This window comes from Giraffa tippelskirchi, chromosome 10, assembly GCF_054371585.1.
Source record: "Giraffa tippelskirchi isolate mGirTip1 chromosome 10, T2T-mGirTip1v1.2.pri, whole genome shotgun sequence".
Lineage (NCBI taxonomy): Eukaryota > Metazoa > Chordata > Mammalia > Artiodactyla > Giraffidae > Giraffa > Giraffa tippelskirchi.
The window spans coordinates 63,521,813-63,548,857 of record NC_137284.1 but is presented as its reverse complement, the minus strand read 5'-3'; the positions used below and the strand labels follow the sequence as shown (position 1 = coordinate 63,548,857).

Below are 27,045 nucleotides of genomic sequence, written 5' to 3'. Positions count from 1 at the left end.
TTCAATCCCTGGGTTGGAAAGATCACCTGGAGGAGGAAGTGGCAACCTACTCCAGTATTCTTGCCTGGGGAACCCCATGGACAGAGGAAACTGGAGGGCCACAATTCATAGGGTCACGACGAGCCAGAAATGACTGAGCAACTAAGCATGGAAGATTGAGGTATCCATGAACTTGCCTCATCCTGCCAGCTGCCACAGTAACATTTACCTGCAATAAACACCACTGCTTAAAGGTGTCTGCCATGCTTGATCCTACAAAAATGAAATACTAGAAAAATGTTTTTTCCACAATTTGTTCATAATTAAGAATAATCCTATTTTCTTCAGAATTACTATAAATCCCTTTATATATATATATATATATATATATATATTTTTTTTTTTTTCCCTGAAGAATAAGCACAAATCTTGTTCTTCTAGAATGAGCTGGATGAGTGATCAAGTCATAGTCAGTTCCAGGGATTCAGATGAGGGGTAGAAAGGGAAAGCAAGATGGCTTCTGGCTCTTGCATCAGTTTCTCAAGTTTTTTAAATCACAGATGATAGCGTGCTCTCTGTCTTCCACTTACTTTAAGCAAACCCAGTTAGAGACAATTACGAGATAAGCTCACCTTCTTGTTAAAAAAGAACACAGGATAGAAACAACACCAGTGATTTGGTCTCTTAGACATTTAATAAGAGAACAAAATTATACATTGAAGACAAAAAACAGCAGCAGGCACAAACCCAGACAGGTGCTACGGAAAATCCTATCAGGGTGATGTCTGGGGATTTAAACTCTGGAGAAAAGACTAAAACTAAAATTAAGAATAACAAAGCCATCAGTAGATACTTCTTAGCAGATTATTAGCTACATGTGAAAGCTTTGATAAAACGGGCTTTTAGCAGTGTTTTAAATTTCAGATTTAAGAAAAATCCTCTCCTACTAGCCATTTGTTGAACATTGCCATTTATTTCCATTGTTATTCATTGCCATGGAGCCCAATTACTCCTTTATTTTCCTCTTCACATTTAGTCCGCATTAGCACAAATGAAAATCACAAGGATACCATTACCCTTCAACATTTCCCCAATGTATAAATCCTAATTTGCATTAAATCCTTGAGGAAACATACACTGCGGTGAATGAAATGTCCTTCTGTAAAAAGTAAATAATGAATTTTTAGCTAAATAAATGTACACACAACTTTACATACAGTTAAACTTATCAAGGCGCTTTTATAACACCAGGTGTATACAATATTCAATATTCTTAGAATAACAGTTATTTGAGAGGAATGTAATCTTTGAGCATGAAAAAGTTTAAGAATAAAAAACTTCTATAAATTCACTTATATCCATTTTGCTATTGACCCACTGATGTAGAAGTTTTATGTACCATAATTAATGGGAAAAATTAATGCTGCTGATACTTAGTGTAGTTCTCAAAAGCTGAAACTCTTTCCCAAAAATCAGTATTTGAAAGCTATCTCTTTAGGGAAAAAAGTCAAAGCTTTAACTGTCAGTATATTTTTCAGTCTAGTATAAGAAAGCTTTGAAACAAGTAACTCTGAGCACTCTAGGAAAACTAATTTTAAAAGTGGGGGGCACAGGAGTGGGGGACCATAATTCTCAAGAATATTAGCCTGAGAAGTAACTTTATAATAAGAGAATGTCTGTGTGTATTGTCATATGTGAAACAGAGCACCATTCCATGTTCGATGCATGTGACAAGGGCTCAGGGCCGGGGCAATGGGATGATCCAGAAGGATGGGATGGGGAGGGAGGTGGGTGGGGGGTCCGGGAAGGGGAACACATGTAAACCCATGGCTGATTCATGTCAATGTATGGCAAAAACTATTACAATATTGTAAAGTAATTAGCCCCCAACTAAAATAAATAAATTTATAAAAAAAAAAAAAAAAAAAAGAAATAAAATTAAAAAAAAAAAAAAAAAAAGAGAATGTCTGAATATCTTTAAAATGGGGGGGGGGAATGTAATTAAAAATGCTGGAATTCTAAAAATTGAGTACAGCACTAAAAATGACTCAAGAGGGGAAATTTAATGAAAAGATAAAAAACTGAAAGCAAATTGACTGATTAAAACACACACACACACACAAACACACTCTGAAGGCAGTCATTCAGGATTATATGTTAGTTGGCTTTGTATTTTCTTTTAAATAGAATAACTTCTTAATGTATAAAACAATAAAGCTCTCAAGACACTCATGAAAAATTCTTATCAAATTTCACTCTAGAGTTAATAATCTGTTAGACTATTAGGCCTAAATAAATCTATTATGTTAAATCAGGAATTAACACATGCCGTTTTCCATACCAGGAAATATATAAAATTATAAGGTCTTCCATGTTTTTGTTATTAGGTTTGGTACCCTTAAAAATAAGTGGTATTCTACATCCAGAGTGCTCTAACGCAATTGTCTTTATATCTTTTAGAATTTATAATTCATCTCAATGCTCAATCCTTACAGAAAACCACAAAAGGACATGCAACTGCTACTTACTGTCTTGAACAGTAAAACTGTATTTTTTCTGTTTTCGAGCCCATAGGTTTTGCTTTATGACGTTTTCAGAATGAAGCAAAGTTATTCTATTTTCTTTTCACGGTTACACATGATTTCTAAGATCATTAATTTTAACACTAACATCCTGTTATATTCTCATTTGAGTTGTTCTATTTATCTCAAAGGTAGACTTACATATTACCATTACAAAAAATAACTATTTGCATAATACTTTATGATTTTACATCTATTACAAACACATCACAGGGAGCCTGAGGATGCATTCAGTAGCTTGTCATTCACCACTTCAAGACCCTTTAGAACTAAACAAGGGGGAGGGTGACATTTTGCTAATGGCAGAAGTAAAGAAATGAATATAAATAACAAACTTTGAAGTTTTAAAAATGCAAAATAAAATTTTTAAAAATGCAAACAAAAATATGATCCATATGCATAAACAAAATAGTTTCAATTTATAAAACTCAGTAATTGATCTCTGTAGAGAGCAAGGTGTTTGGAGATTTATGTATCTTCTATTATGACAGCCATTTAAATTATCTAAAACTATGCTATAAAATAAAGAAAATTAACACCTTCTTGCTGAATTTTATAAATTATATCATATTAAAACTGTACCTATTTACATAATTCACCTTTTTCTCAGCCTTGTGAAATAATCTGATTATCATTTATTACTCTAGACTTAACCCTATAAATGCATAATTAAGAATGTTTCAGAGGGAGATAATAATGATCTAACATGTTTAGAAATCATGTTGTTTCATAACTTCTTCTTGGTAAAACAACTACAAAGAAAACTGTTTACAGCTTCTGTATTTTCTTCTGTAACAACCAGTCCAGATAAAAAAATACCGAATGCTGTTATGTCACCTCTAGTCCTAATGCTCATAGCACTTGAAGCTTTTTGTAAACAATATGCCTCTAAACTAAATACCTATCCCTGAGCCACTGGCTACCTAATTTAACATTTTTAAATGTAGTTTTAAATGCAGCATAATACCGTCTTAAATACACAGACACACACACACACAGGAGTGTGCAGAAAAGGAAGGAGGTGAAAAGCAAGAAATGAAGCACGTTGTTGTTTTTCATTCATGCAGTATAGTGATGTCAGTGTCTGCAGCAGCAGCAGCAGCGGGAGGAGCCTTGACCTGTGGAGGCTAAAATCCACTGAAGTCAGAACCTTGCAGAATTCAAAAGAAACTGAGTAGATAATCGTTTGAAAAAATTGTTCAACTGTTCATAGTATGAATTTTAAATAGCTAAGTAAACAGAAAAGATTAGCTCTATAGTTTTAACTTGAGTAGAGAGGAGCAAGGCGGGATGTGGAAAAGTAACATAAAGGTAGTATCATCTGGGAACTGGGGGCAGAAGAGCCTACATTCAAAATCACTTCAATGTAAGAAACTGACAAACCACTTGATGTTAAAAACAACAGAAAGGCCTATTCTAGTCCCTGTACAAGCTCTCTGATGATACAAACCTGCCTGCTGCACAACCAGACTCAGAGAAGTGTTTTCATCATGATTGTGTTAAAATTGCATTAAACTCAGATGTGCCGTACTACAACAAAGAGGACGGTGTAAGTCTGGTCACAAATTTTATTAAAACTACTTGATGATGGACCTTTTAATTCCTAAGCAATTAAGACTTTTGAAAGATGCAGAAAAAGCAAGTTGTACTACGATCTATTGTAAGATGTTAGTGGTTATCAGCAAAAGGGGAGGAGGTACTAGATGGCCATCATATTGTTGCAGCAATTGCTGAAACTACTCTTACTATACCCACAAAACCCTCTGGACAGAATCTTTCTGCAGTGCTTATTTTATGGCTCTCATATTAGTCCTTAAAAGAAAGTCCCAAAACCCAATGGATGTACTGTTGAAGCTAAATCACTCAAAAATGTATGTAACTGCCGCCTTCTTTTCATTCTGTTACCTTTCATTTCATACAGTTCTAGAAAATGAGCAAGGGAGTCACATATGGCATTAATCTGTTAGAAAATGGTGGCCCTTTCTATAAAATACAGCCAAAGATGTGTGTTCAGTTGTGGTCATTATTAGGGCGATCACGTTGTTTTCATTCATTCATTCAGGATTTGCTGGAGGATGTCAGTTTCTGCAGCTGGCTTGACCTGGGGGAGGAGTAGGGGAGCAAATTCCTTCTGGTGCATACAGATTACAGGATGTGTTTCTTGGTGCTCCTGTACACATACTACTGCACTACATCCTACCCTGCCTTCACCATCAAGTGGTCTGAAAACAAGGGCCTTAGCATCATGCAAATTACAGCTCCGAAATACTAAAACAAAAACACCCAAACTGCAGTCTATCTTAACACAATCACTTTCTCCAAGTCTAAGATCCTCATCGAGAAAAAATTCAACATACCATATAAAACACCATACAGAGCTCCACAATGTTTTCCTCCCAAGCAGAGATTTTTCCACTCTGTTACCGGTATGATAGGTTCTCTCCACAATGCAGAAGCAGCAGCATCTGTAGTCCTAACCCGGTATCTAATCACATGAGCTACTACTCCTCTCTCCCTTATGAGCTTTTACATCCCTGTTTTGGCTTATCTCCCTTTTCTCCCCCAGGACTCAGCTAGATCATGCACTATGTCCCTAGAGATAAACCAAACCACAACAAAACACAAAACATTAAGGGAAGCCGACAGCATCCACCAGGTCTCCACTGCCTTTGACAACTAACAGAAAAGAAACTCGAGATCCTTTAACAGCTCAACTGAACTGTTAAGTGTACTTACAAATGGAAGGAAAAAAGTGAGCACACTCCACAAATAGGTCCTTAGAAATTTACCATGCAAGTCTTGAGTTGGGAATACTGTTTTCAGTACAGTACCGGCCGGATGCATATGACTATATAAAGTAGAGAAAAGAAGGAGACCAAAAAAAAAAAAAAAAACCCAAACACTATACACTTCAATTGCACATCCAAAACTGTCCCCTCTACACACCCAACAGGATATCCTTACATCATAACTAGTGCCTCCACCCCTCCAAAAAAGAAAAAAATTACCCGGTAGGCACAGACACATTAAGGGAACTTGGTAGGAAAGCACAAAGAGGCTGTAGAGATTACAACCACCACCTTATCTGCTGCCCGAGTTGGTGTGCGTGTTTAAGTGTTTCGCCCAGCTCCTCCTCCCCCCACTACAAACAGCAAACACAGGAGTGAGCTAATCAGCTCTTAAACTGAAAAACCTTTCGATGCAGGCGTGTGATGGTAGATAAAAGCTGAAGGGGCGGCAGAAGGGTCAAATAAAAGTTGCTCTGCAGTCCGCTCCTCCGCGCCCCGCAGCGACCGCAGGGGGGTGAGGTTCCCAAAGCCACTTTCACACCTTCGATAATGCACTAGCAAAGAGAAGCCGGGAGAGGCTGAAGTTTCCACGGAGGGCACCGTCGGGGAAGGGAGACGCAGCCCGGGAGGACGGAAGGGTTGGGCTCGCTACCTCTGCATACGGGCGAGCCGGGGCTCCGTCGCTCAGGTGAGCTGCTCCTCCGGTGGCTCTCGGGGGACCGTCTCGGGCGGCCCTTGGCCCGCGGCGCTTGCTCGGTTGGGGCCGCGGCCGGCGGCGGCGTCGGGCTGGGCGGGCTGGGGCCGCGGGCCGCGCTGGGCCCCGGGAGGCTGCCCAGCGAAGCGGCGGTGGCGGCGGCGGCGGGCGGGCGCGTGGGACTGTGCTGGCTGCCCCGCAGGAGTTGGTAGGGCACCGTGGCGCGGATGGGCTGCAGCAGCCGGCCGGCTCCCGCAGCTGGGGCGCAGCCCACACCGCCGCCGCCGCCGCCGCCTGCACCGTTCCCGCTGCCGCCGGAGGGGGCGGCGGGCGGGGAACCCGCGGCGCTGCGCCGCATCCTCTGCGGCGGGGGATGAGGGGTCTGAGAGGAACTGGAAGAGGAGGAGGCAGTGGACATGGTGGCTCCGCGGGCCCGGGACGCCGCCGGCCGACACCGAGGCGCGGAGCGGGAGGCGCGCGAGCGTGTGGGAGCCGGCGCGGTAGTGCGTGCGAGTGTGTAAGGGGGAGGGGCGGGGGTATCGGGGAGGAGGAGGAGTCTCTCGGCTCCCCCTTCCCAACGCGCACCCCCGCCGCCTCGGCGAGGGGGGAGGGGAAAGCTGCGAAAACAAACGTCCAACGGCCCCAACCGCCCGGCCGGGCTCGGTGTGGCAGTCACGGCCGGGGCCGCAAGGAGCCCGAAGCCGCCGCCGCCGCCGCCGCCCCGGGCATCGCGCTGACAGGGGAGAGGGGCAACCGGCCGGATTACGCAGACTTGCGGGGCTGCACGCGCGAGAGACACCGGTAGCTGCAAAGAGGGCCTGGACCCCTGCGTCTGGGGACCAGGGTAGGGGGAAAAGGGCCTCGAGGTGCCCGGCTCTCCGCGGAGCCGCGCCACCGCAAACACCGCCGCCGCCGCCGCTTCTGCCCGCTCCTCACTCCAAATGGCAACTAACCCCCTAACCCGTACCCCGCCCCCGGCACCGCCTCCCGGCGCTCGGGACCGGCAGCTGCCGCAACGAGCATTCCCATTGGCTTCGTCCTTCTCCACCAGAGCTCTAGTGATTGGTTTTAGGATAGGAGTGAAAGGAGTGTCTGCCAATGAAAGTGGGGGTCCTACTCTGGAGGCGGGATATGAAGGGGTGGAAGAGGGAGGAGGGGGCTGTGTGCGCAAGGAGGGGCGTGAGAGTTGACAGCCTTTGAGGTGAGAGGGGGACTTTGATTGGGCTGCCTTGGGAGAGTGGGTCCGTATGTGTCCTGCCCCAACACCCATAGACACGCGTACACCCGAGGAAGCAGGTTACGAGGGCTCCACCCTCCAGGGCCGATTGTACAATATGAGATAGAGGATCCATCAGGCAAACTTGACTTTGCAAGTACACCTGTTCTGATAGTGGGATGTTTTAGAAGAATCCATCCCTTTCTCTCTAACTTTCGTAACCTGAGGTTTTGTGATGAGCAGACTAATTAAAAGAACTTCAGGCCATCAGAAGCAATGTGCAGGAGTTGGATTGAACACTGGGTGGATACTTTTACAGTTAACCTAAGTGAAGAGTTAGTCAAATCTTATGTTCTAAGATAATAACTCGGAATTGCAAGAGTCAACAAGGAATTGTACATCATTACACCATCAGTTAAATACATTAATGGAGGGTACCCTGTGGTCTTTCCCAGAAGCAGATGCCCTCTTGGGAGAAATAAGTACCAGACTTGATGTAACAATACACTGTGGTAAATTTCGTTTTTATTCTGCAGTGAAACTGAAGGGATACAAAGATTTTAGATGACTACCAGGAACCTAAGTTTACCCCTAAATTGTTCCTGCTTAAGGTTTAAGCAGGATTGATGGGTCTACATCAGATAACCTCCCTTAGTTTCCAGGAGATAAGAAAAGCATAACTGGTGGGTCAGATTGGTCCACTCTTGGTGTCTGCCCACAGTGACAAGCTTCCTCTGATTTTAGGCACTAAATGCAGGGATCAGTTTCACTTAGAGGGGCCATCCTTTTCAGCTTCCTTGTGTCCTCAGAAAAGAAAGCATACCCGGTTCTGTAAAAAGTGGATGAAACCCACTTCTTCTGTAAAAATGCAAGAATTGCACCCATTAAGACTAGTGATAGTTCCTCACTTTATAACATACTAGAATAATAGTGAACATTTATTGAACATTTCATGTGTCGGTCATTGTTCTAAGACTGTTGTATGTGTTAACTCCTTCAATCTTTCTATAATCCACTATGTAGATACTATTATTATCCCCACTGTGTTCATATATGTTTGCTTTCCAGAATAATATATTAATGATGAATACATAAAATATTTTACTCTTTCAAATTTGGTATAATTGACCTATTGTAGTATTTTTTTTCCATCTAAAATAAAAGATTTCCTTATTCATTAGGAAATTGCATTCCTTCATGAGGAAAAAGAATGATAAATGACTTCTTTCTGATGACTTTTTTGGAATATCAAGAACAAAAACTGACAGATTAAAATAAATAAAGTTTTTAAAAAATTGCTGGTAAATATCCAAGTTGTTGATTTGATTACAGTATGGCTTCATAATAGAAATGTTATCTCTGGAAACAAACTCAATGCTTCAGATTACAATAATTCTAAATTTATACCAAGCCACAGTCATAATGATCAATACTTCAGTTCAGTTCAGTCACTCAGTCGTGTCCAACTCTTTGCGACCCCATGGCTTCCCTGTCCATCACCAACTCCCAGAGTTTACTCAAACTCCTGTCCATCGAATCAGTGATGCCATCCAACCGTCTCATCCTCTGTCGTCCCCTTCTCCTCATGCCCTCAACCTTGCCCAGCATCAGGGTCTTTTCCAATCAATACTTGATTTGGATCTAAAACAACATACCTTTTAAAGGCTTTCTGTATTTGTTCAAAACTATCATATCAATTTAAATATCCAAAACAAATCTAAATGACACACAAAGAGAACTAGTATGATCTTAAAATACTATTTTTAGTTGCTGGTAAGTCATCAAGCCATCATGGCCTATTTGGATGTTCAGTCACTTCTTTACTAAAATACCTTGGTTGTCTCTTAAACCTTTGTTCTCATGAAATAAATATTGATCTTTAGGGGTAAGGAATCGAGTCTCTAAACAAATGAAAGGTGGACTAAAATAAACTAAACCCAGTATCTGCTTTCAAATGTCCACTTGTTGAGGTCTTAATAGTATTTTCTTCTTAGGATGGGAGTGGGCTCCAAGGGTATAAATTTAAGTTTTAGGAAAACATACTCCCCAGTAAATTGGAAACCCCTTAGAAGGAAGTGTGAATTTCTAGGCTAGACACCCAGTATGGATTATCTCTGTTTGTTGAATATAAGTGTAACAATCCCTGTAAGTTCTGTATATGTTAATATTGATAATAACCTCTTTTTTGTGTTGTCCTGCCTGGAAGGAGATACCGCTGAAAGCACAATCAGGTGGCAGGGGAAACACCTTTGTCCTCAGTAACCTGTGTCTTAGTTATTTGTGGAACAAGATCTCACCATTAGCTTATCTGAGGTAGAACTCTGTTACACTTACTTCTTGATTCATATATGGTAATGGGCTGTGTTACCCATTAGGTTACATTAGAACTTGGAATCATTGGCTATGTCTGATTAATATGCAGTCCCATGTGAAAAGAGAATGAGATAACCATCGGGCCTACAGAGCTACCAAAACCCCCCTCTTCTAGTTTCATCCACATTTGCCAGGCTGTGCATCCAAAGCCCAACCAAATGTAAGAGGCAGTCCAGGCTGTCAGCATTAGAAATGAGGTCATGGCTGAGAGAAAACACTAAACAGATCTGCACTGATGTTCAGCTTAAGCTGATTAAACTCTCTTGTAGGTGGATTCTTTATAGTAACAACAAAAAGAGCCTTGCCTGAATTTTCATCCCTGGCAGATGCTTACAGTAAAACTCCTTACTGGTTGTGACAGCCTACGTGCGCCTTTGCACTAGGTGTTCTGTCTGCCTGAGTTCTTGCCCCAGTTACCCACATGGTTTGCTCCTCAGTCCCCCCAGGTCTCTACTCAGATGTCATCACCTTCACAATGAAAGCTTTTCTGAAAACTCTTTTGAAAATTGCAAGCACCCCCGAGATGGTTCCTACTCTCTATCATACTTTTCTTTCCCGGAGCACCTATCACCATCCACACATTGTATATTGTAATTATTTTTTATTCTGTCTGTGTAGAATACAGGTGCCATGAAGATAAGACTTTTTATCAGTTTTATTATTGCTGAATCTCCATAGTAGTGCTTGGTACCCGGTAGACAATATTTTCTCAATGTTTTTAAAAGAGTAGCAAATTTTAATCAGTGCTTGTTCCAAAGACTAAATTGCACCTTTCATCAGAAAACAAAATTGATGATAACAAGTGTATGTGTATCACTGTTGTAGAGGCATAGCCACAGGATAGAAAAATGTTCCATGTGGCTTCTGTAAACTATACAGATACTCACATTGAGGCCAGCATTCAAAAGGAAAGCGTATCTTGTATTACGATTGTTATAAAGGTGAAGTAAAAAATATTAGTCCTCATGGCTCTTGTAGGCTCATCTGATGTTGAAAATGGAGAATGAAATTGGTAATGGAGAAAAGGCAGTTGAAATCTGCAGAAAAAAATAACCAACTGAAATTGACAGAGGACAGTTGAGGATCAGTTAGAGAATGACATCTGCTGATATGTAATTAGTTCTATCTCTCTATTGGGAGTAGTTATTCTCAAGAGGCCTGAGGGAGGGAACTGAAAAATACATATATTTAATTAAGCAGAAAGGAACTTTTCATGAAAATAATAATCATCTTACTTTGTTTCTTTTCCTCCCAGCTTTATTGAGATGTAATTGACATAAAAGATTATATAAGTTTAAGGTATGTAATGATTTGCTACAGATACTTAGTGGAAAGTAACATCATAAGGTTAGTTAACATATGCATTACCTCACATAGTTACAAACTTTTTTATGATGAGAACTTTAAAAATCTATTCTCTTAGCAATTTTTAAATATTCAATTTAGTATTGTTAAAAATAACTACTATAGCTCACATTATATCCCCAGAATGTATTCATCTTATACCTGGAAGTTTGTACCTTTGACCATCTTCACCCATTGCCCCCACTCTCCTGCCCCTGCCCCTGTTCTCTATTTATACGAGTTTGGATTTTTTTCTAGATTCCACATATAAGTGAGATCATACAGTATTTGTCTTTCTCCATCTGACTTTCTTCAATTATACTGCCTTCAAGGTTCATCTGTGTGGTCACAAATTGCAGAATTTCATTCTTTTTATGACTGAATAATTCTCCTTTGTGTATATATATCACATTTATTATCCATTCATTCATTGATGGACACTTAGGTTATTTTCATATCTTGGCTGTTGTAAATAGTGCAAACATGGAAGTACACATATCTCTTGGAGAGACTGATTTCATTTCCTTCAGCTATACACCCAGAAGTGGGATTGCTGGATCATATGGTAGTTTTATTTTTAAGTTTTTTAGTAACTTGTAATGTTTTAAGTAATGGCTGCATCAATTTACAGTCCCATCAACAGTGCACAAGGGTTCCTATGTCTTTATATCCTCCTCAGTACTTGTTATTGCTTGTCTTTTTGATAATACCCATTTTAACAGCGAGGTGGTAGCTCAGTGTGGTTTTAATTTGCATTTCTCTGATTAGTGATGTTGAACACCTTTTCATGTACCTGTTGACCATTTGAATATCTTCAGAAAAAAATCTTTGCTCAGATCCTTTGCCCATTTTTAAGTGGATCGTTCATTGTGTTTTTCTTTCTTTCTTTCTTTTGCCTTCATATGAGTTGCTTATATACTTGCAGTATTAACCCCCAATGAAATATGCTATTTGCAAATATTTCTCCCATGATATAGGTTGACTTTTCATTTTGTTGATTGTTTCTTTTGGTGTGTAGAACTCTTTCTAGTTTGATGTAGTTTCACTTGTTTATTTTGTTTTTGTTGCGGTGCTTTGGGTGTCATATCCATAAAATCCTTGCTAAGACTAATGTCAAGGGATTTTCCCTTATGTGTTGGTTTTAAAAAGTTCAGAAGAAGCAATAAAAATAAGGGATATTTTCTTTTTTAACTGGTAAATATCAAAAGAGTAAAGGATGCAATTATTATTACCTGGATAGAAAATAGTGATGAGGACCACCAGTTTTTCAGCTTTCATCTTCACAGCAATTCCTGTCACCAACTATGATGCCAGGGGCACATCCCCTAAGCTGATATACGTAAGTAGGATTTTATCATTTAACTAAGAGATTATATTCTACAAACGCAGCACATTTAGAGGCTAAATAAAGACTTTTGGACCAGGAAACTGGAAATATTCTCTCTTTGCTGTGACATTTCATTTGTTTTAGTTCCAAACACAGTGTCAACAATATATGAGAGCAGTTGTGATCCTATGAAGAGACTGTACTTGGTTATCACAGTACTATTTTTTTTAATGAGAGTTTAGAGTAATTAAAATTTGTCATTGATTAATTTCCTCCTACGTGGCTGAAGTTTACTTTTTACCACATAAGTGTGTTGAATGACTGTTGTTAAAGTGCCATCAATTCATCAGCAGTGCTTGACTAGAGAAATTTTTAAAATTATTTAAATTCTTTTGTAGCACACAATTTCCAGTGGCCTCCCCAGTATCCTGTTGAAAAGGTTCATATTAATATATTTAATAAGCCTATATGAGGATTTAATAGCAGTAATACTAGCATCAGGCCTTAGTAACTCCTCATCAAGTTACTTATTAAATACCTTCAAAGTAAGACACTGTTGTATACTCTGTAAGATTTGCACCTGTTCTCACACTTTGGTAAGCTGAAATCCATCAGAGGCAAAAAGATATTATTTCTACAGATAAAGGAGAAACCATGTCTAAACTAGCATGGTTTCCATAGGAGATAAGCAGATAAAGCAAATAGGAGTAATAGGAGGTAAAGATCACTTTTGAGGAAAGGTTTCAGGAAAGAGTGTGAAGAAGTCTTGTCACTAGGAAAACAGAGGATGTGTTAGGAGATGATCGAGCAGCCTGCCTCAACTAATGGAAGGTAAGGCTTGGTCTGTTGATGACATGTCATGACATGTCATGGACGTTGCACTTTACTGAGTTTGCAGGGGGGAGCTGTTGAATATTCTTGAATGGTGGGGGGCAGACATGAAAGGAGCTGGGCTTTATGAAGATTAATGAAAGAAGAGTCTACAACTTGGATGAAGACTGCAAACTGGAAGATGATAGTAGACTTTGAGAAGAGTCCATGTAAATTTAGGTGACAAGAGTTAGGGGAGTGAGAGGGGACATGCAGAGGGGGAAAAGGTGCACATGATACACCTTCTCAGCTGATGGACCTTGAAAGTAGGAGGTCAGACAGCTCTAAAGTTTCAGGCTTGGATGCCTAAGAGGATAGTGGTGGCTTTAATAGGAACAGGGAGCCAAAAGAAGGAGTGGGCTTGGGAAAAGATAATGAGTTCAGTTATAAATAAGGGAACCAGAGGATATTCAAGGGGAGACAGTTTTTTCCTTTGTTTTATTGAGATATAATTGACATACATCACTGTATAAGTTTAAGGGGTACAGCATCAAGACTTGACTTGCCTATGTTATGAAATGATTACCATAACTAGTTTACCTAACATTCATCATCTCATATCGATACAAGGTGGGGGGGGAATATTTTAGAGTTCTTAAAGACAGTTTTTAAGTGATAGTTGAGAAGAGCAGAGGTTTGGTTTGGGGTCGGGGAGAGGTTTCCATGCACACTTTGTAGTTCAAGCCATGGACACAAATGAAGTTGGCAAGGGAAAAAAGTATAGCAGTAAAGAAAAAGAAGATTAAGGACAAAATTGGGGGAAATTATGCATTAGTAGAGGAGGCTATGTAAACAAATAAACCAAAGAAAACAAAACTGGGAAGCACTTCTTAATTAGAGTTTGGGGTCTCAGAGGATGTTTGGTAGATGCCTCTGGGGATCTGGGAGCTCACAACCCCGTCTTGAAGAACTAGTCCTCCCCCAGCACGGAGAGGGCTTAGGCCTGACAGCTGTGTTTGTACACAGTGACCTTGTTCTTCTGACCATGTGGCTTGACCTGAGTTCGATAACTGACCAAAGCTGGACCAATCAAATTTTCTCCCCTGGAAATTTGGAATTAAGAAATACAATGTTATTCTATTAAGGGCATGAACTGAGTGATCCTATTAAGGGCATGAACTGGATGATCACAGAAACTTGTTCATGGGTTAGCCGTCTTCTTTCACAGAAATGGAGAAGTGGAGGAAACCTACCTTCTTAAAAGAATGAAGTGACTTGCAGAAAATAGAAATGAGAACAGGTGACCTGAGAGAGAGAGAGAGACTGAGAGTATGTTCATTTTCCCATAATGACTTGTTCGATCTTCTAAAACCATCCCCACACCTGCCTATCCCTAATACAACTCCAGTATATTCCTACCATCAAATCTACAAATCTTTTGGCATTTGGACCCATCTCTCCTTCCTTTCTGTTACGAGTGATATTTTCTCCTCTCCTCTACTTGTGATTTAAATCCTTTCCCCTCTTTCCTTCTTAGGGGCTTCATTTCTTCAGTAATTCCCTTCCTCTTGTAAATCATCAGATTCTTGATTATCCTGAATATGTATGCATGTGTGCTCAGTCGTGTCCAGCTCTTTGCAACCCCATGACTGCAGCCCACCAGGCTGCTCTGTCCATGAAATTTTCCAGGCAAGAATCCTGGAGTGGGTTGCCGTTTCACTCCATCCACTATGTATGAATATACTCTATCCCCATATTAAAAAAAGATTCTTATGCTGTCCCTCTTCATCTATAGTACTAATTCTCTGATTCTTTCACAATAACCATTCTTGAGAAAGATGTTGGCAAGTTAACTCGGATTTGCTTTTCAATCTACTCGACTCAGACTTCCACTCCCACCATGCCAGTGGAAACTGCTAATCATTGTTTTCAACAGCCTCCATAATGCCAGGCCCAATGGGTGTTCCTTGAACCTTATCCTCCTACTCCAACTTTTAGCAGTTTTCAACACTGTTGGTCAGGTTCAACTTCTTTTTTAAAAAATTGCTTCTGTCGGCTGATCTGTCTCCTACTTCACTAAACAATGCTGTTCAATGACCTTCAGGGATTTTTCCTCCTCTGCTGCTGTTGCTGCTAAGTCGCTTCAGTCGTGTCCGACTCTGTGTGACCCCATAGACTGCAGCCCACCAGGCTCCGCCGTCCCTGGGATTCTCCAGGCAAGAATACTGGAGTGGGTTGCCATTTCCTTCTCCAGTGCATGAAAGGGAAAAGTGAAAGTGAAGTCGCTCAGTTGTGTCCGACTCTTAGCGACCCCATGGACTGTAGCCTACCAGGCTCCTCCATCCATAGGATTTTCCAGGCAAGAGTACTGGAGTGGGGTGCCATTGCCTTCTCTGCTAGTGGCCTCTAAAAACTGGGCTCCATTCTCTGCCTTCTTCTCTATGAACTCACCTTCTTGGTAATCTCTGTCCTTCCCATAGCTTTAAACACTGTAAAATGGTAACAAACTCCCAAATTTATCTCCACAGTACAGACATTTCCTCCAAATTCTGTTTTCAGGTACTCATTTGCCTGTATGACATGTCAAGTCTCCATGAACATATGAAATTAATGTGTCTGAAATAGAACTAAAACTCTAAATTTCTGTATCCCTTTCCACCCCTCCCTATCTTTATTTTTTCCCCACTTCAGTACATGATATCACCATCCACTCAGTTACTCTAAGCAAGACTACCCAGGCAACATTCTTGATTTTTTTTTTTTTCACACTCCTTCCTTCCCCAACTCTAACCCATCAGCTGGTCCTTTTATTTGCTCCTCATGAATAGACATTTAATCCATTCACATCTGTCCACCTCCTCTGCTACCACCTTAATCCAAACTGCTATCATCTCTTACCTGAATTATTGTTGTAGCTGCCAACTAGTCTACCTTCTACCCTTGCCAACTTTAGACTGTATTCTGCTTATTAGGGTAAACCTGGAAATACATTGGACCCTCTTATTTCCTACTTAAATCTGTTTGATGTCTTCCAATTACTTTGCACTGAGATCCAAATTCCTTTAAATAGCTTTAAAGGTCTGGTCTGCTCTGGCTTCTGCCTCCTTCTCCAACCTCACCTTGCTCTCTTCTCCCCCCACCCTTCAGGTTCCAGCCACAGTGGCCTTCTTTCATTTCCCCTGAAACACCCCTGCAGGACCTTCACATGTGTATCCTCAGCCGAAAACACTCCTTCCATAATCCTGCTTCTCAGCTTCTCTGACTGGCTCCCTCACAGTCTTCAGGTCTGTTTAACTGCCATGTCTTCAGAGAGTCCTTTCTGAGTTCCCACCTACCACTAATAACCTATAATAATGTATCGTGAGGTCAGTTTGTTTCATCTGTAGAGCTCATTACACGGTGTAAATACATATTTGTTTACCTGTTGATATAAGCCTTCCCCACTAGATTTAAAGTGTCTAAAGGCAGAGACCTTGTCTCCTGTTCACTTGATCACTTGACACCTAGCAGTGCCTAGAATATAGCAGGTGCCCCAGAATTCTTTGTTAAAACTTTATTGCTTACTGATAGGTTCCCTGGAGGAGGGCATGGCAGTCCACTCCAGTATTCTTGCCTGGAGAATCCCATGGACAGAGGAGCCTATAGTCCATGGATCTACAGTCCGTGTAGACTTTAGGAGGGCTATAGTCCATGGGGTCACAAAGTGTCAGACACGACTGAAGCGACTTAGCATGCATGATAGGTTTCCGGTTCCTAATTCTAAGTTTGGTGCAGCGATATTACTACACTTTCTGTGAGAGTTTCTGTGGTATTAAATTACCCTGCCCCTTAGTGTTTCAATTATTTGAATAGGATTCTGTTCTTACAACTCAATGATCATTAATTGATAGTGTTTTTTTAAAGGATGCGGTGATCAGCAATGTCAAAAGCTTTTAGATGGAGAAGAATGTGAGGGGCTAAGGAAAAATCATTGGATCTCATCACTGGTAATCTTCACACCAGCAGTGTCCATAAAATGTGGCTTTGCAGAAGCCAGGGTACAGTTGGGTTGACGAGAATGGGAAGAAGATGAATGCAGCTAATATAGAGTTCTCTTTCTGAGAAATCTGACAATAAACATAAGGCAGGAAGTAAAATCCGATCTTTGGGTTCACTGGAGTCCAGGCAAGTATTAAAAGCTTTAGTTTAAAAAGAATAGGGAAGAAATGTCTATTGATGGGCTAATGGAAGCCAAAAGAGAAAAAGGTTGAATGAGGAAGATTAAGAGATTTAGTTTCTGTGAGGCAGGAGAGGATTTGATCAATAGCACAAGTCTGACAAAAATGAAACAGTGTTTTCCCTTCTATTACAGGATGAAGGGACGATAAGAGAGTGAAGGGAAAGAAAAATTTTATTTAGCACAAAGAGAGGTTGAACATGGCCATTCAAGGAGGTAGCAATGTCTTCTACAACTGGTTGTCAAGGGGAATCTCTGGAAAGACTTTTCCAGACCACATCTCTATCCCTTTGCTCCATCACCTCCCTACCCAAGATGGTTGATGCTGTCCACCACCACTGCAGTGGGGACCCACTGCCGAGGGCCACAGTGGTCGGTGGGAATATGCCTTATCTCTCAGGTGGGGTAGAATAGAAAAAATCCTACAGTCACTGAGGAGGGAGGTAGGCAAGATGGGATATTGGGCTCTGAAGAGTTCTAAGATCATCAGGAATACAACAAGGGCTCAGCTATTTTCCAAACATATAGCTCATGAGGCATTCTTGCTTGCTAAGTCACCTCAGTCATGTCCGACTCTGTGTGACCCCATAGATGGCAGCCCAGCAGGCTCCACCATCCCCAGGATTCTCCAGGCAAGAACACTAGAGTGGGTTGCCATTTCCTTCTCCAATGCATGAAAGTGAAAAGTGAAAGTGAAGTCACTCAGTCGTGTCCGACTCTTAGCGACCCCGTGGACTGCAGCCTACCAGGCTCCTCCATCCATGGGATTTTCCAGGCAAGAGTACTGGAGTGGGGTGCCATTGCCTTCTCCGGAGGCACTCTTGGGACCTTCCTAAAAAATAGATTTCAGCCTTGTTCCCTGTAGAGTCTAATTTTGGCAGGTCTGGGAGCAGGAGGGGTAGGAGTGTATAGTTTTTTATAAGTTTCCTGGGTGATGTATATGATTAGGCAAATTTGGGGAACTGTTGATTAGAAATGAATAAAAGTTCCCCAAATTTAATCACAGGCCCTAAATGTTAGTGTTTAGCAAAATGTAATTCAAAGAAATGTTGATAACTGACATCAGTTTATGGAAATTACCCAAATAAAACAGTTTTCAAAGGATAGGTATCTAATTCTATGGTTCTGAATAATCTACAGCAGTATTTAAATATGAGCAGTTTATGGGTATTTCTTTATTATAGAGAATTTCACTGAGGAAAAGGTAAATGAAACAAACCAGCTAACAGTGATCACTCATAATACAGTAACAAGTCAGGTATTTTAAAGCCTGTTCTGCTTCTAGTTTGCTTAGCTCCCAAATTAATAAGCTAAACATAATAAAAATCAAAGAATGTAACTTGATCTTACCCATTCCTAGCATTCTTAAAGGAGATCTTTAGCCCAACAGCAGTAGAGCCATTGAGAGCAGATTCAGATCTGCTTAAAATATTTTTTCCATTCCCTCTCAGAAAGGGTGATTTCTATTGATATACAACATTCGGGCCCCAGACCACTTTCAGGGACCACAGGGCCTCACTAATTTGTACCAGTTTTCCTCTCCGCTAGTTGACTCTGACCATCAGGTATAAATTAGTGCTAAATCAATATTAGCTGATACTTCCCCAGGTGTGGGAAGTGTGGAAACTGGATCCTGTGAGCAAACACGGCCCTTCTTGACTACATTTAAAATAAGATGGTTATTATTACACTGCATGGAGAAAAGGCTTTTTAAAAAACAAATCTCATGCCACCTTAATTTGCATTAACTCAACAGACTGACATCAATAGTCAGAATCAATTTTCAGTTGTTAGTCTCCCTGCCACCCTTCACATTTCCTTCATTCATTCAGAGAGGCTTCTCCTGCCCTTGTATTCCCACCTTCAACCATGCCACATGGCCCACACTGTTCTTCCTTCCTAGTACTACTTACTCATAGGGTTGAGTGGAAAAGCTGACGGGGACTTAGATTACATACCTGCTCTAATCGCTCACCTTGGGTGGAGCAGTGTCCTACATAAACTTCAGTTTTGCCACAGCACCATTACTCAATAAGGTATTTATACAAATGTCACTTAATCACATGAAAATAAACAAGGCACTTAAATTTGTTACTGAGAAAGAAGCTTTAGGCTTTAGCTGCCCACTTTCCTTACTCAAGGGCCAATCTCACCTCACTTGCAAAACTTTTAAGGAGTTTTCCCTAAAGAAAATGTAAGAAAAACCAGTCTGAATAGAGAACTGTGAATCAGGTCTAAGCTACCCTTACCTTTGAAAGAATTAGTTCCTTTGTTTTAATTATCAATAACAAGACATCTTGTAATTTCTCTCAATATTTCCCAGTCATGGCTATTCATAGTGGAGCTGGGCATTCAAAGAATTCATAAATATCAAAAACATATATGTTCAGTATTCAGATAGAGATGAAAACCAAAACAAATATTCAGTGTTCCAAAGAAATGGTGTGATTCTCCATGATTTTTTCTTTTCTAGAAATTTCATAGTATTTTTAAAGCCCTTTTGTAAGTAGGACCTTTTTATATGCAACACTTGTGTGAAGTAGTTATATGACTACCATTTTATAGATGGGGAAAGTGAAGCTTGAAGCCTTGGCTGGGGTCAGCTCATGAGAGATTCAGAACTGGAAATCAGCTCTCCTGACTGCAGGCCCAGTGTTCTTTCCTCTGTATAAAAATTGCCTGTATAGCAAGAGAGTCAGGGATATGTTGAGTAAATAATAGAGAAGCATGGATCTTTTCCACCCCTGGTCTTTGAAGGACCTATCAGCTGATCGTGTATGTGAGAGCAGACACTTCCTGCCTGAGAGATTGATTACCTACTTGCCGAGCAACCTGATGATGCACCCTGATAGGAGAAGGGCTGTCTACAAGGTCCTAATTTGCTTTAAACACCCCGAGTTCCTGATAGGAAGACAGGGTGTGGTAATTATATATCTTGCTTTTGGCTTATCTTCTCCATATCCTCACCCTCACAGATGTCTTTCAAACATTGGTAATTACAGCTTTCACAGCCAAAGCCTACAGACTCCTAATCCACACAGATGACATACCAAAATCTACTCAAACATGTGAGGCTAGAGAAACGTTCAGCTACTGGACTCACATTAAAAAGAAAACTGCTTCCAAAAGAGGCAGGCTTTATTTCTGTGTCCCTACTCCACTGCATACATGGATAAATGGCTTCTTGTTGAACTGTGAGGGTGCAGATTAACTCATTTGCTCTAAATGTAATCAGCAACTTAAGAATATACTACATGTGCAGATGACATGACCATACAATTAAAGCCAAATAGTCTGACATTGGAAAACAGACCCAAATGAATGAAACTAACTTGAAACAAGGGACTGCTTCTAAGCAAGAGGAAGAATCAGTATCAAGAAATAAGTACAACACAGGAAAGCCGTTATCCTTGTTGTGCTGGCCTATGAATGGAACCCGAGTGAATAACATCAGAATCTCTTAAGAATTCAGTGAGTTCTTGCTATAATGGCAGCGAGACAATATATAAAGAATGGTGAAATTTATCACCATCAGTGTCACTGGCCAGTTCAGTTCAGTCGCTCAGTCGTGTCCGACTCTTTGCGACCCCCTGAACCGCAGAACGCCAGGCCTCCCTGTCCATCACCAACTCCCTTAGTCCACCCAAACCCATGTCCATCGAGTTGGTGATGCCATCCAGCCATCTCATCCTCTGTTGTCCCCTTCTCCTCCTGCCCTCAATCTTTCACAGCATCAGGGTCTTTTCCAATGAGTCAGCTCTTCACATGAGGTGGCCAAAGCATTGGAGTTTCAGCTTCAACATCAGTCCTTCCAATGAATACCCAGGACTGATCTTCTTTAGGATGGACTGGTCAGATCTTGCAGTCCAAAGGACTCTCAAGAGTCTTCTCCAACACCACAGTTCAAAAGCATCAATTCTTTGGCGCTCAGCTTTCTTCACCGACCAACTCTCACATCCATACGTGACCACTGGAAAAACCATAGCCTTGACTAGACAGACCTTTGTTGGCAGAGTAATGTCTCTGCTTTTTAATATGCTATCTAGGTTGATCATAACTTTTGTTCCAAGGAGTAAGCGTATTTTAATTTCATTGCTGCAATCCCATCTACAGTGATTTTGGAGCCCCCAAAAATAAAGTCAGCCACTGTTTCCACTGTTTCCCCATCTATCTGCCATGAAGTGATGGGACTGGATGCCATGATCTTAATTTTCTGAATATTGAGCTTTAAGCCAACTTTTTCACTCTCCTCTTTCATTTTCATCAAGAGACTCTTTAGTTCTTCTTCACTTTCTGCCATAAGGGTGGTGTCATCTACATATCTGAGGTTATTGGTATTTCTCCCAGCAATCTTGATTCCAGCTTGTGCTTCTTCCAGCCCAGCGTTTCTCATGATGTACTCTGCATAGAAGTTAAATAAGCAGGGTGACAATATACAGCCTTGATGTACTCCTTTTCCTATTTGGAACCAGTCTGTTGTTCCATGTCCAGTTATAACTGTTGCTTCCTGACCTGCATACAGGTTTCTCAAGAGGCAGGTCAGGTGGTCTGGTATTCCCATCTCTTGAAGAATTTTCCACAGTTTATTGTGATCCACACAGTCAAAGGCTTTGGCATAGTCAATAAAGAAGAAATAGATGTTTTTCTGGAACTCTCTTGCTTTTTCGATGATCCATCGGATGTTGGCAATTTGATCTCTGGTTCCTCTGCCTTTTCTAAAACCCGCTTGAACATCTGGAAGTTCATGGTTCACGTATTGCTGAAGCCTGGCTCGGAGAATTTTAAGCATTACTTTACTAGCGTTTGAGATGAATGCAATTGTGCGGTAGTTTGAGCATTCTTTGGCATTGCCTTTCTTTGGGATTGGAATGAAAAGTGACCTTTTCCAGTCCTGTGGCCACTGCTGAGTTTTCCATATTTGCTGGCCAGACCAATGGCAATATATTCTGTATAACTTGGTGTCTTGCAATTTAGGAAGGTCTGAATGTTTAAGAATTATGAAAGTAGATTCTAGAAAACATCAAACCAGTTTTGAGGACTTAGTAATGATCTTCAGAAATATTGATATGTGTTTACTTGAATTGTAGAATAATGCAAGGACATCTTACAGATTTGAGAAATGTAGGGTAAATAAAATGATCCAGCATATGTTCAGCATCTATACTGTGCAGGACACTCTATGTACATTATCTCATGGAATCTTTCAAAAACCCTGCAATGGAATCCTCATAGAAACTGAAAGTAAATGAGAGTAATAAAGTCCAAGTCAAAGGTCAGAGTCCTTTATTTAGTATTTGGTCCAGGGTCAAAGCCTGTGCTCCTGATACCAAGTCTCCATAATATACTTCCCTCATTAAATTCAAGATAGTTTCTAGAAAGATATATCAGAGACAGTGATATATTCCTATGTAGAAGTAGGAAAATTGACTAAATTCCTCTGAAGTTGCCTTTAAGTCTGTAGTTTTAGATTAAAATTAAGATCTATAGAAATTTGGTTCAATGCTTTTATAATCATGAAAGATCTAAGACTTGTAACATGGGGAGGACTTTAGGAATTTATATTTAGTTTTTCCACCTATACTTACATGTTCAACAATAAGGAATTGGTCTAGTTATTAAAGTGTAACCATGTAATGGGATTCTATGTTTAAAATTATGTAGAAGAAACTTTAATGATTGTAAGAAAACATTTTGATATACTGTTATCAAATGAATTTTTAAAAATCAGTAAAATCAAACCAAGCCATAAAGTATGTTTCCAATTGAATTTGAATATATTTTTATATACACATGGATAGAAGCAACTGGGAGAACATATACCAGAATGTTAACAATGGTTCCCTGTGGGCACTGGCATAACTGATGGCCTTTATTTTCATATCTGGGTGGCTTGACATTTTTCTAAATGTAGAAAAAAATAGGTTTTACACATATTACTAGAAAGAATGCTTTACCACAACACATGTGCCTGTGCACACACCCCCACAAACATGACTTTCTGCAAACATCTTAAAATTTAGAAATAAAACAATATATCAGGAATTATACATATGATAAGGGATATTTATTACATAGCATCAAGCCCATTGGTGGCAGCAAACTGTGTTCTCATCACTGCAAATAAAATTGATCCTTCAAGTAATTTCTTATTATGCTAAAATTATAACATGGAACTTCCAGAGTTTAGTTCCCTGCCTAAAACTCACAAGGCACAGAGAAAACATACAGTTAAGCTTATGGTACCGTGTGTGTAAAATGGAGATAATAATCACACCTAGCTCCCAGAGTTCTCAAAAGAGTTCAGTAAGATGCTACTTCTGAAGCTCCTAGCATGGTGCCTGGCACATAGTAAGCACTCAGTAAAAACGGGCTATCTTGGTTGTTGTGTTCTCCTGATAAGCTAAGGAACTGAAGAATTCACAGAGGAAGATGATTGTTGATCTTAGAAGTCCATATCCATTACCTGGCACACATATTTCATTTAAAAACACCTTACAATTAATGTAGGTTGTGTCCAAAGGAATCTCTGGCACACTGTAATTATGTAGTACATTTTATTCACCACACTTATCAAAATTTTAATGAGTAATGAAAACAGGAAATGAAGCCATGAGATAATGTCATTTTTCTTTAATCATTCTGCTTATGTTTATATTTCCAGAAATGGTTGAAATGCAAAGAAAACATTAGCACTTGATAGCTACACTATTATTTGAACCTGCATTTACAGTTTTTATTTGTGATTAAAACCAGTTTTGAATTTAGATCAGCCCATTTCTATATAATACAAACAAAAAGACATCTAAAATTCTTTTTTGAAGATATCATCATCCCATTTGGAAGCTATCTTTGTTCAGACTGCTGTAACAAGAATACCATAGAGTGGGTGGCTCAAACAACAAACATTTATTTCTCACAGTTCCGGAGGCAGGGAAGTCCAGGATCTAGGTGCTAGCAGATTCGGCATCTTGGAGAGGCTCTGCTTCCTGGTTTATAGAGAGTCATCTTGACACTGTGTCCTCACAGTGTGAAAGGGCCCAGAAAGCTCTCTGGGGTCCCTTTTGTAAGAGCCCTAGGGCCATTCCTGAGAGCTTCACCCTAAGGACCTAACCACCACCCCCCAAACAAAACTTACCCCCCAATACTATCACACACTGGAGGTTAAGACTTCAACATATGAATTTTGCCAGGACACAAACATTCAGTCTGTAGCAGACACACACACACTTGCTTAAATGTATTTTAATCATCTGTGTTAGATAAAATTGGAATGGTTAAACGTCCCATAATTTTTGAGGGAAATTGTTGTGGGAGTTACATTTCTAAATGAAGGAACATTAACCCAGTGATCTCAAGGAATATGGCTTGGGTCTGGCATCACATTTCAAGACCAACAATTAGAACCTCAGTTACTTACTGAGGTTATAAGTGAAAGATACAATTATAATCAATAAGAAAGCAGCTCAGCAATATGAGTGGGATTTTTAAACAACTAGATTTGTTTGTCTCCCACTCTGATTGGATCCAGAAGTATTTATTTTGAGGAGCAAAGAATCCAGATGACCTGGAGAAAAATGTTTCTGTTCACTGAAGAATAAGGATGTCTTTTGCCCAATTCAGCCACTTCCAAAAAGCAATTAAGGCCTATGCCTCACATAACAGTCCTGTCCCTTCCTGTCTCAGCCCTTAGTCTCTATCTTCTCTGAATTCCCTGGGAAGTTTCCCTTCAGGACTGTTGCTAATTAATGCCTTCTGGAGTCCACCTTCCTCACAGTTATTGGGGATTTTTCTACCTTTTCAGGAAAAAGTTTGCCCTAGGTGATATAAATCTTTGTTCAGCCTCCTCCAGCTTGTTTTCTAGCTAACGGGTTTATTTGTGGCCTCAAGGAGCAGCCTAATGGGAGAGAGGGGGCTCAAATAGACCATTACCCTTCAGTACACAGCTGGTAAACTTATCCCACCAAAGATCACCGGTATGTATATTTCCTTAAAATATGCCTTTTTAAAACTCCATCAAAATTTCATGTTTTAAATATTTTTAATGTTTCTATCTTGTGCTTTAAATGTAATCATTTTAAAGCAAGAAAAGGAGAAAAGGTAAAACTCAAAGAGGAAAGGCTGGGAGCAATACAAAGTTGTTCCCTTACTGTCTCAGCAGATTGTATTTGACGGGCTAGTGGCTCTATGTTTATATCCCAGGTAGCAAATCACTCTTCTGTTTAAATAGGGAATGCCTCTTTCTCTCCCTAAGGGGAAACCACATGATTCTAGATTTGGATACTAGAAAGCAGCTGCCAATATGGGGCAGAATGATTTAAAAGAAGATGGAAATATGTGGACTTTGATTACAGAAGTTTTGGTGGTGGTGGTTTTAGTCGCTCAGTTGTGTCCGATTCTTGTGACCCCATGGACTGTAGCCTGCCAGTCTCCTCTTTCCATGGGATTTCCCAGGCAAGAATACTGGAATAGGTTGCCATTTCCTTCTCTAGGGGATCTTCCTGACCCAGGAATCAAATCCAGGTGTCCTGCATTGCAGGAGATTTCTTTACCAACTGACCCACCAGGGATGCTCAAGAGAAGAGATATCTTAGGCAACTGAAAGAACATATTTGGGTCTGTAAGATTAAAAGAGCCTGAACAAGACTGTACTTTGTGTTGGACAGACTTACCTGGACAAAAAAGAACCTCCTTGAATGCTGAGGGACAAATCAGTTAAGTGGCCTGAGTTTCACTCTCTTTAAGTATTAAATCTGGTAATTAAACTGGCCAAGCAGAAGATATGATGAACATAGATTGGAATAAATCTACATTTTCCAAACCTGATGAATTTTTAAAAAACTGAATTAAGTGACTAGCTGGAATCTTGAAGCTGAAAGAACCCAGACATGCATCTTGAACTGAAAAGAGGTCTAACTTAAAGTTTTGTTGTCTCTGAGGATATATTACAAAGAGATAAAGAGACTCAAGACCATATGGATGGCCTCTGCTCCCACTCTCAGACCATAAAGTTAGGTCTGAAAAAATGAGTATTCTCTATGGAAACATAAACGTTAAAATATGAACATTTTGCTTTGATTTCAATCCAAAAAAATAAACAAATGAAATGTCAAAGATATCTATTCTAATTTTAAATTTTCTGTACATAACCTAATATGTAGTAGGCACTAAAAGTCTGTTCATGGTATGTGACTGAACATTCTTTATGCAGTGTGTGTTATTATTGTTCAACTGCTAAGCCATGCCCAATTCTTTGCGACCCCATGGACTGTAGCACACCAGGCTTCCCTGTCCTCCACTGTCTCCTGGAGTTTTTTCAGATTCATATCCATTGAGTCAGTGATGTTGTCTAACCATTCATCCTCTGCCACCCTCTTCTCCTTTTGCCTTCCATCTTTCCCAGGATCAGAGTCTTTTCCAATGAACTGGCTTTTCATATCATGTGGCCAAAGTATTGGAGCTTCAGCATCAGTTCTTCCAATGAATATTCAGGGTTGAGTTCCTTTAGGATTGACTAGTTTGATCTCCTTGCAGTCCAAGGGACTCTCAAGAGTCTTCTCCAGCACTGCAATTCAAGAGCATCAATTCTTTGGTGCTCTGCCTTCTTTATGGACCAATTCTCATATCTGTACATGACTACGGGTAAAAATATAGCTTTGACTATACTCTTTTGTAGGCAAAGTGATCTCTCTGTTTTATAATACACTGTCTAGGTTTG

At 40.3% G+C, this 27,045-nt stretch overlaps 2 protein-coding genes and 2 long non-coding RNA genes across 7 annotated transcripts in view; 2 read left to right on the top strand and 2 right to left on the bottom strand.

Annotated features, from left to right (window-relative positions):
• The window catches only part of GLCCI1 (glucocorticoid induced 1), a 103,746-nt gene extending 97,208 nt beyond the window's left edge, over positions 1-6,538 (bottom strand). For all 4 annotated transcript variants that reach the window (XM_081531646.1, XM_081531648.1, XM_081531647.1 and 1 more), the window contains exon 1: positions 6,003-6,538. In XM_081531646.1, coding sequence (XP_081387772.1) covers positions 6,003-6,462 — 460 coding nt within the window. In that variant the 5' untranslated portion in view covers positions 6,463-6,538. The remainder of the gene's footprint in view (positions 1-6,002) is intronic.
• LOC145522724 (uncharacterized) lies at positions 374-2,937 on the top strand. Its single transcript, XR_014066141.1, has 2 exons — positions 374-1,653; positions 1,942-2,937. It is a non-coding gene; the product is annotated as an uncharacterized LOC145522724 (long non-coding RNA).
• Positions 5,776-27,045, top strand: part of LOC145522723 (uncharacterized) — a 174,070-nt gene continuing 152,800 nt past the window's right edge. The window contains exon 1 of the long non-coding RNA XR_014066140.1: positions 5,776-6,038. This is a non-coding gene — a long non-coding RNA (uncharacterized LOC145522723). The remainder of the gene's footprint in view (positions 6,039-27,045) is intronic.
• UMAD1 (UBAP1-MVB12-associated (UMA) domain containing 1) overlaps positions 10,222-27,045 on the bottom strand; it is a 345,403-nt gene continuing 328,579 nt past the window's right edge. The window contains exon 5 of the mRNA XM_081531710.1: positions 10,222-10,670. Coding sequence (XP_081387836.1) covers positions 10,597-10,670 — 74 coding nt within the window. The 3' untranslated portion in view covers positions 10,222-10,596. The remainder of the gene's footprint in view (positions 10,671-27,045) is intronic.